Source organism: Phoenix dactylifera, chromosome 10 (assembly GCF_009389715.1).
Source record: "Phoenix dactylifera cultivar Barhee BC4 chromosome 10, palm_55x_up_171113_PBpolish2nd_filt_p, whole genome shotgun sequence".
Classification (NCBI taxonomy): domain Eukaryota; kingdom Viridiplantae; phylum Streptophyta; class Magnoliopsida; order Arecales; family Arecaceae; genus Phoenix; species Phoenix dactylifera.
The window spans coordinates 7,718,767-7,729,384 of NC_052401.1; the positions used below are offsets into that span (position 1 = coordinate 7,718,767).

Sequence of the window (10,618 nt, forward strand, 5' to 3'; positions counted from 1 at the left end):
CTTGAAATTCCTTTTTCAAGGTCTCCCATAAATCTTTTGCCTTCTTAATGCCAAAAATTCGAGGATAGATGCATTTGCTTACACCTTTTTGAATTATCCTCAAGATTGTAGCATTCTTCTTCACATTCTCCTTGTATTCTTTTCCTTTAGCTTCCACAGAAGATGAAGTGGTCTATGATTGAGGCGGTTCTTCATATCCGTGTTCCACCACATCCCACAAATCTTGCGAGATGAAAATCATCTCCATTTGAGAGCTCCAATAGTCATAACGCTCTCCATCTCTGCGTGCTTTGTTATAAGATTCCTTTCTTTGGAATGAACCCCCTCTCTATTCTTGCTCCATTCTTGATGCCTTATGTTCTGACAATTTGATCTTGCTTTGAAAAGCTTGCTCCGACAGTTGACTGGTATACCGGCTGACTCTTTGCTCATGTGCCTCAAAAGAACCCATCAATTCATATATTGTAAGCTTAGAGAGATCTTTAGTCTCTTCAATCACAACAACTACATGTTCAAATTTCTGTGGCAAGATTTTTTTCAACAAATTTCTTCTCAGGGACAATATCACCACAACTCTTTATTTGGTTAATAATTTCAGCAGCCCTAGAGAAAAAATCTCTAACAAGTTCACTATCTTTCATTGTCAAAGTTGAAATTATTTTTTTTTGAAATTCCTTTTTCAAGGTCTCCCATAAATCTTTTGCCTTCTTAATGCCAAAAATTCGAGGATAGATGGATTTGCTTACACCTTTTTGAATTATCCTCAAGATTGTAGCATTCCTCTTCACATTTTCCTTGTATTCTTTTCCTTTAGCTTCCACAGAAGATGAAGTGGTCTATGATTGAGGCGGTTCTTCATATCTGTGTTCCACCACATCCCACAAATCTTGCGAGATGAAAATCATCCCCATTTGAGAGCTCCAATAATCATAATGCTCTCCATCAAAAATAAAAACTTAACTTAAAGAATATGTTAAAAGAGTATTGCAATTTGCTGAAGCTATTATGAAAGATGGCTCTAATACCAAATTTGTTGGAGGAAACGAAAGCAAAGTGGGATGAAAAGGAATTGATAGTTGTGAAGATAAACAGAACACTAGTAGAATAAATTTTCTGCAGAATGTTTTCATTCAAATTGGGGGCTGATTACAATGATTCAAATACATTAGAGCTGCTGCATTTGTAAAATTCTATGGCTTTTTCACTTTCACATGAGGCTACAATGAACTACTTATATATAGTAGATAAGGACAACTCTAGAACATCATTCCAGCTGGTTCAACAAGTTCCAAAGTCTAGGAAATACAAAGAGTCATTCAAACAAGAGAACATTCAGCCAAAAATATCTTCTGCACATTCTAGAAAATTACAAATTAACAGAGGCATGCTTCCAATGTGAAAGAACTTCTAATTAAATTTTATCATCAGATTACAGTACTCGATTTTGTTTGCGAAGGGTGATCTGTAAGGTTTCTTTACTGAGATTCTGTAGTTATAGCTAGCAAATATGGCATGTTGTTTGAATGCCCTTTTATCCCCTCACATCACATGTTTACATACTTACGCTTTTTTTGTTTCTTAAGAGTGAAATCATACGTCTACCTTAATCACAGAAAAATACTACATAAATGATTCCCACTTCCATCTGATGTTATAAGAAAGACATCCATAACCACCATGGTTTCAGTTCTTGACAGTGGCATTAGAACTACCTTCATTCATATCTATATTTTAATGACAGGCGATCGAATTGAAGCTGGATAGAAAAATTTATGGGCTCCTGATGCCTCTAAGATCCTCTTGCTCAGGGTCTCGGTCGAAGTGGCGCCTGGCTTAGCAACATAGAACGTACGGGAGAACCAGTTCACGACCTCGGGAGCAAAGGACATGACCGCATAGAATGGCTTGAACCAGGAGGGCCAGGTCACGTACTCATCACCGTTGCATGCACTATCAACAATGATCTCTGCGCACCTCTCTGTGCGGCCGACAGGAAGCGGTCCAAGCTGGATCTGTCATTTGATCACACATCAGTTTAGTTCACACCACAGATTGCACTCCTTTAATGCATGTTTGTGTTGAATAACTATCAAATTATGGTTTAGAGATTGATAACATACATCTCTAGCTTCCTCGTCGATGCCTACTTCACCGTCTTTCTTGACAACTTTGCCTTTGGTGAGTTCTGATTCAACATAGCCTGGAGTTATGATGGTGATCCGGATCTCTGAGCCGAGCTCAGATCGTAATGTCTCATAGAACCTGATCACTGCTGCCTTGCTTGCCTGAAAAACATCCATGGATTCTATATATTAACCAAAACAAAAAGCGTTTCGTGTGCTAAATTATTATTTTGTCTGTCTTTCCATTACATTGTAGACGCCCATTCTTGCGGTAGGAACATGGCCAGCCACTGATGCTGTCACGATGATGTTTCCATGGCTTGTCTTGAGGTGCGGAATTGCATAATAAGTTGGATATACTGAGCCCCAAAAGTTTACATCCTGAAAGAATATCTTGTGGTTAATAGTGATCAATACTTTGACAACTATTTTATTCTTAAATTGTATTAGAATTTTGGTGATTAAACTGTACAGATAACATTTATTTATACTGTCTCAAGGAAATTACGGATAACATTTATTTCTTGCTAGATAACTCATCCTTCTAAACCTTGAATTTATGACATTGACTGTCATTTTGAGGTTCTTCAAAATTATGAGATGACGAAAATAATGACAAGGACACTGGAAGGAAGAAAAAAACTAGTAACACGTGCAATTCATACTTCCCATTTCATTATGAGTCAAAATTTTATCTAAGTTAATCGCTTTAATTAGTTTAACAAAGGAAACAAATTAATGTAATGATATACGCTAGAAAAAAAATGTATGTTTTAGCAATCATATTCTTAAGAGTTGAATTGAATGAAATATTTAGTGATAAATTTCAATTAAACATACGATATAGCCCAAGTTTTAGAATAAGAGTTCTGTTTCATGCTATACCATCACTTGCGTGAAGGCAGATATGTTGGTGATATCTTCAACGAGGCAGCTACACCAAATCCCAGCATTGACAACGAGGTGATTCACTGCAACACAGAAGTTTTACTCTCATCAGTTCAACTCCCCGAGGAGATTTGGAGAATTAATGTATTAGAGATCGACTACATTGGCCAAAGTGAGCAATAGTCTCTTCAATGATCCGTTTTGATTCATCGGGGATGGAGATGTCAGCAGGTTTCAGTAGAACCTCCGGCGCCCCAAGCTTATTCGCAGTCTTAGCTACCGATTTGAGAGCATGCTCTCTTCTTGCAACGAGAACCAGAGATGCCCCTCTCGTAGCATATTGGTAAGCAACGTGCTGGCAACATCATCGAAGAAAGCTTAGTGAGAACTTTTTTAAGGCTCAAATGCACAAATTGGTGCATCTGGGCATGGAAACTGAAGTGCACCTCAATGAACAGATTAGGAGGATGCTTCGTGTTTTAGGTTGAAAACTTTGGTATGACCTCAAGTTTGCCTGCGTGAAGGTGGCATGCTTTCTTTTATATCTACGAATTCTTTTCTTTGTCTGTTCTTTAAGGCTCTTCTGTGTATATAATTGGAAAACACCTTGCTGAAATCTTTTTGCCATGCTTATATTAGATTTTTATGCGCTGTCGAAAACTTATACCCAAAAATAGTAGTTTGAGATGCGGTTAAGGTTAGGTTTGTTTTTCGAATAAGCTGAAAAAGCCGAATACATCACCCAATGTTATATATTGAAACGGCAAAATTGCTCTTAGCCTCTTATAGCACATTTCGTCTTATAATGTCAATATTGGAGAATTGTTGTAATCAGTATGAGATAGAAGTTTATTATCATATACAACACAATGTGGTATAATCTTATTATGTAGGTAAAAAATTATTGAAATGTTGGTATAGCAATTTGTTGTAATAAAAACACTTTCCATTTATAATATCATGTGCTCATATGTTTTTTTTTAATTTGTATTTTCAATCACATTATATGAATATTTTAGTATAATATGATAATTAATATTTGCAAAATAATATAGTTATATATATTACAGAAAATATGAATGATAGTTAGAAAATATGTTAGTATACGTTGTCATAAGTGTAAATGTCTATTTATTATTAAGCACATACTGGATCATGTACTAAGATATATGCAATTATTATTTGTATTATCTATATTATGTTATGTTATGAGTACAATATTTTTTTATTTGTATAGTAAAATTTTTAATATAATATTATGTGAAAGATATAATGTTAAATTAGATATTAAAAAGTATAAAATATTAAGATATTTCTTGCATATTAGTAACACTCTATTTAATCATTATATGGATTATCATGCTGCATTATGATATTCAGATATTATAATCGATAATATAAAATTAAAGTAAATGGTACAACCTAAAACAAGTGTAAAAAGTTGATATAAAGAATAAAGAATGCATACAAGACAATTTCAGGATAAACATAGAATAGTTATAGTAATAAAAATGAAGATAAGACCCTATTCCTATTAAATAATAGTAATAGTGATAGTAATAGAATAGTTATAGTTACACTCGGGTTTCAAATAATGTTTGACTGGTTCAAGACTCTATTCTAGGTCTTATATTCCTATCAAGCAGCTACTTGTTCAACAATAGTTGCAATATTAGAACACCTATTCTGAAATTTAGAACATATGAAAGAAAACTTGTAAGCATGTTAATACGGTCACCTAGTTAGAAAATTAGAGCATATGAAAGTAAACTTGTATGTAAAATCAATCTTTTTCTCTCATGTATGTTACTATTTTTTTTCACCAGGCTTATGCTGATGGAGAAATTATTGGGTAGACCCAATCTACCAGTTCAATGGTAGTCCAAGCCAATAATACCTCACCACGTCAACTGTGCTTTCCAGCAAATAAAAGGCTAGGGTGAGGGGGGAGGAAGGAGAGCCATCATCCCTTAAGGTCGTAGACACCGGCAAGGTCCAAATCAGTAATGAGAACAAATAAAGTGATCCACATCGAGTTTAGTAATTTTTTTGGATACTCGTAATGGCTAAAGTGATACACATCGAGTTTGGTAATTCTTATAAATACTTGTAATAGTCAAAATGGTCTATAACAAATTCGATAATCCTTTTGGATCAAAGAGAGAAAAAGGCTCGACATTCTATACACCTATCCAAGAAAGAGAGAGGAGTGAAAGAGGGAAGAGAGAAAGAGAGGAAAGAAGCAAGAAGAGATGGAGGAGGAGAAGACAACCTCTCTCTACTTTTCGCACTTTTTCTCTCTCTTCTAAATTACTCATAAAAATCATAGAGCTTCTCTTTTTTTCGTGTTGTTGCTTCCTAGTTGGACTAATTCATCGCTGAGCTAGCGCATTTAATCCAACCAATAATTTCCCACAAGATAGGGCTCTGACTGCCATCATGATCTTTTTCTTTTATTTTATTTGACGGAAAGATCAACAAGTTGTGGAAGAATATTGTTGACCCGATCTGCTCAGTTAGTATATCATGTCAGCCCAATAATTTCTTGTATTAATGAGTTATTATTAAGCACGGAAGTCTCCTTCTTGAAGTTAACCGTTCGTACATGTTATTTATTGGTTATCATCTATGCAACTAATGCGACAATATTGTCTATTACTAGTTTGTCTGGCATGTTCCTTAAGCAACAAGGAAGAAAACCAGTTTTATGTACCCCCACCCCCCCCCCCCCCCCCCCCCCGCCCCCCCCCAAAAAAAGGGAAGAAAACCAGTTTCATTTGAAGAATAAAATACAATTAAATTGATGCTTTTTCCATGGTCGGAAAAGATCAGGTGGCAAAACATGTTTTAGCCCCACATTAGTCTCAAATATTGTGCCAAAGAACCAAATCTAGGCTTACGGCTTACCAACAAAGGAAAACAAAGGGGAACCTCCATTAGATGAAGCAGATATATATGGGCTTGAGAGGTCGTTTTATAAAATGTTTGCCCAGAGTTGCTGATAAATGGGACAGTTGTAGGCAGTTTTTTCTGATATAGATATAAGGAATTTTTAAAGAACAAATGGACTTTGAAGTATAGGGGTCACCTCTCACCATTTGTAGTACCCTTGTGGTTACAATGAACTTAATCAAGGTGCCCAGTGCAACTCACCTCACCAATGCCGGAGGAAGCTCCGGTGATGAGAACAACTTTTCCGTTCATGTCCTCCTCCGAGAAAGGCCTCACAAGCATCCATCGAACAACTCTCCACACCAACCTAACTGGTAAGTAGGCTAAAAGGAATATAGCAATGGCCAAATGCATCACAACACTAAGAAAGCCATTGAAGAAATCCATAGAAAGAGTGAGAGAGAGAAGCTATGGAGGCTTGCCGTGCTGCTCTCGTTGCGTCAATGGCATTGCATGGCTGGTGGAAGCTTATTTTTAAAGACATCCGCTGTTCGAGCACCGCCCGGTAATCAATACCGTTCAACAAGCGACAGGGGTACGGCTCGAACGAGACGCATCTATGAGGGCTCTGAGGCAAATCCGGAGGGGTGGTTCGGGTTGTATCTTTTGCGCGAAAGCATGAATCACGTTCTTTCCCGACGTCGACCGTTGAATCGCGGCATGACCGCTTCGAGATCTGTGCGAGGTGCGATGCAACGGTTAGCGCCGTGGAAGAAGGCAAATCATTCTTCCGCGCGAAAGACCCAACCTGGATCCGAGTCCCGGCGCGATGACTTGAAAGCTCTCACCAACCCGAGGATCAATTAATTACACATGCAATAAATAATTCAAGGACAAGTTCGCCAGGGTTTTTATTTTGGCGGATGTATATATCTGTTTATATTAATAAGACGCTTATGATATTGTTCTGCATCACCATCACACATTTGTCGTTGTTATTAGCAATGGTTGAGGATATGTAATCATCTGAGAACCTACGCGAAACTGAGTGTCTGAAAAGACTTTTTTTTTTTTTTTAAGGTGGAAAACACAGACCGATGTACTACACGAACAAGGATAGAGCCATCTAAGTTAAAGAATGAGGGTTGCTTAAAATGCTCCATAAAGTACTATTTTTTTATTTTTTTATATATATCCATATTAGAACTATATGAATCAAACGTTTTAGAAAAAAAATATGTATATTTTCGTTGTTTTCTAAATTTCTTTTCTTTTTGATTTGAGTCTCAAGAATGTGCTTAAAAAAAGAAATATAACCAACTATATTTAGCGTGTGTTTGGTTCCATGCTACTAGAATGCTTGCAAGTTTGTTTTTTACGATATTGCAAATTCACATATAAATTTAATATTAATAAATTGCACATCTATAAACTTTATTTTTATTATATTCGTACAAAAGTTATTTTATTTATTTTAAGATGCTGGAGATATTGTTTTGTATCACCATCACACATTTGTCATTATTATTAGCAACGGTTGAGGAAGAAATATGTAATTATCTGATAACCTACACGAAACTGAGTGTCTGAAAGATTGATCATGAAAAGTCTTTTTTTTTTTTTTCAGGTGAAAAACACATTCCGATGCACTACACGAGCAGAAATAGAGCCATGTAAGTTAAAAAGAGAGAGTTGCCTAGAGTATCATGTGACTTGCTATTTTTTGACTTTTTTTGCATGTATCCGTACTAGAACTATATAAACCATCCATTTTAGCCTATATATATATATATATATATATATATTGCTTTCTAGATTTCTTTCTTTCCTAGTTTGAGTCCTAAGAATGTGCTAAAAAAAAATATATAACCAACCATATTTAGCATGTGGTTGGTTCCATGCTAGTGGAACACTTGCAAGTCTATTTTTCACAATACTGCAAATTCACAAGTAAATCTAATTTTAATAAATCACACATCTATATTTTATTTTATTTCTTCTGTTGGTACAAAAGTTATTTATTAGATAAGGAATAAGCATCGGCTAACTCTGTGCCAGCAGCCGATCAAAAAAATTAATACTAGAATTTGATCAAAAAAATTAATAATAGAAAAGTACCAAAATAGTGCACAATATTAGAAGTTAAATGAGCTCTCCAAAATAAAGCTTTTAATTGTATTATCTAATAAAAAAGAGAGGAAATTGTGTTTTTAATTTTTTTTTCTTTTAAGACGGAAGGGGCATGCACCAGAGGCTTGCCATCTTTCCTTCTGAAATTTTGGTGTGCCCTCTACATTAAATCAAATGCCAAGAGTGTTCCTCTTTTAATGATTAATGTACTTTAACTTCCATAGTTTAGTGCAGTAGGCAAATACACCCCTTCCATCCCTTAACCAATAACTCTGTTACTATTAGCCATTATTTTACTAGATACCCAAAGTACCCTCAAAAGAGTTTAAATTTAGAGATGGCAATCAGATCAGATTGACCAAGATACGGATCATGTTGGATAGAAGACATTAAAATTCTGTCAACCAAAACATGACCTGTTTGTTAAACAAATCAAAAATTTAGATCCAAATCTGATCATTTTGTTAAATAAGTAATCTGATTATTTTAATGAATCCAAACTATTCAACACTCTCTATCGACCGTAGGCACCTTTCCTATGTCTTCCAAATGATCGGGGAATACCAGCCCATCCAAATGTTCGGCCAAAAGGTTCGCAGCCTCACAAGAATTTGTTTCATTAGATTTCGAATGTTTGGAGATCTCTCTTTTCCTCTCTCCTCTCTTTCTTCCAACATGCATGTTTTCTTTGCACCACCAACCTCCTTTAATCTCTATCGTACACCTGATCTCTTACTTCATCTCTGCAATCCTTTCCTCTAACCTAGTAGTGTGGATTCGTGATGTATACTACTTTCAATTCCAATGACTAGATTGGATTGTTAGACTGTACCCTTGTTGTTCATGGTGATCCCACCAACCTCCTTTAATTGATACAAAACTCCAATGCTTACAAGAAAATTCAAGTGCCCAAACGAATTATAATAGAAGGCTTGCTTTAAGAAACCCACTGAGGGTATTTTGGTATTCAACAAATGCTGGCTCACGGAGTTAGGTGTGAAGTGGTGGGGACTTGGGAGAGGCTTTTTTGATCAATACACCAAATAAGGAAACTTTACCCTATTAATATAAAAACAGGGACTATCTTGGCATTCAGCCTAAATAGAATTCCATCATGTCAAAATTCTTTTTTTCTCTATTTTTTTAGGAAAAAAAAAGAAGGAGAAAGGCTCATGCGCGAGCTCCATCTCACTTTTAGCATTCACAAACAGGATCACAACCGAGAGGGAACCAATCTCCAAACAATAATTATAACAAAAGATAGAGCAATGCTGATATTATTCATTAGACATAATACAATGTTCTATTTTACAAATACAGATAGTAGTAAATCTTAAAATAATCAGCAACTAGGCTTACTGGTTGACACACTTACATAGGACACCTTTGCCTGACCTTCCATAGGATTGTGCTCAAAGTATTGCTCGGCCCTACTCATCCATGTGCTTGGGCCATCTCCATTGAACTTAGAAAAGTCCATCTTAGGCTTACTAGCCCCTCCTCTTGGCCTTCTTTCCCGTCCTCTTCTTCTCTCTCTTCGGTCTTCTTCCTCCTCTTCATTCTCTTTGGTTGAATCATCCTCTTGGCTTGAAGATGCTTCACTAGAAGAACTCAAATCCTCCATCCTCTCAAGGCACTGACTCCCTCTAGAACCAACAAAACTTCTACGGCTTTGGTCCCCTTTGGCCCTTCTTCTATTCCCCCTTGGTTCTCCATGTCTTGGCCCTCTTTCTCCTTGTTGATTCACAGTCATAACAAGTTAATGCAACACCTCTTCTAACCGGCCAAGTCCCTCATTGGCAGCAGTGTTTAGAGCCTCTAAGGTTGCTTTCAAGGCCTCAATCCTCTCTCTATGAGTTGGTTGTCTTTCGGCCATGATCTCTCCTCCTTCCCGGCTTCAATGGCTTCCTCTTCCACGAGTTGGATGCGTCTCAATGAAAGCACCAATGATGGAAGCCTCTCTTTTGGTATCTAAAAAAATTAAGTATAGTTAGTGTGTTAGGTGGTTGGTGATTCAAGAACTACCTTAAGACAGCACCTAAAATCAAGAGAAAACGATAGGTAGAGCTAGGACTAACTCAGGTTAACACCTAAACTCTTTTAAGACAAAGTTTGAGCAAAATGCTCTAGGTTTTTTTATTGATCCAAATGTGAATACAAAATACAAGAGGTAAATATTTAAAGGACCTCCTAAAGACCTCAATAATTTTCTAAATTAAAGAACAATTCAAGTTTCAAAAATAATTCAAATTTCAAATTCAAATTCTCTAAATTAAGGACAAGTAATCCTCCTTAAATCAAGGAGTATATTAAAATCAAACTTCCTAAAATAAAAAACTCCATAAGCAAATAAACTTTCTAAACCAATTCCCACGCCCACAATCAAGAAATTTCTTTCTAAGGCCCCACTTCTAAAAAATAGGAATGTGCCTTCTTAGTCTCTCCTCCTTCCAAGCACTTTCCTTCTTTTCGGCCATCAAGAATTGCGCCTAGCTCCCATCCATGCATGCCATCTTGCTTGCCAACCGAACCTTGCATGCACTCTTCTCTTCCAACCGAGCTATGCATGCAACCAATTGCTCCTT

General features: G+C 36.3%; 1 protein-coding gene across 1 annotated transcript; it reads right to left on the reverse strand.

Moving 5' to 3' along the window:
* Positions 1-1,280: 1,280 nt before the first annotated feature.
* Positions 1,281-6,400, reverse strand: LOC103706421 (11-beta-hydroxysteroid dehydrogenase A-like). The gene is made up of 6 exons (XM_039130950.1): positions 6,165-6,400; positions 3,174-3,366; positions 3,009-3,094; positions 2,373-2,504; positions 2,121-2,285; positions 1,281-2,012 (listed from the first exon to the last, which is right to left on the reverse strand). The coding sequence occupies exons 1-6, from the start codon at positions 6,348-6,350 to the stop codon at positions 1,725-1,727; spliced, it is 1,050 nt and encodes a 349-aa protein (XP_038986878.1). The 5' UTR covers positions 6,351-6,400; the 3' UTR covers positions 1,281-1,724.
* Between the last annotated feature and the right edge of the window lie 4,218 nt (positions 6,401-10,618).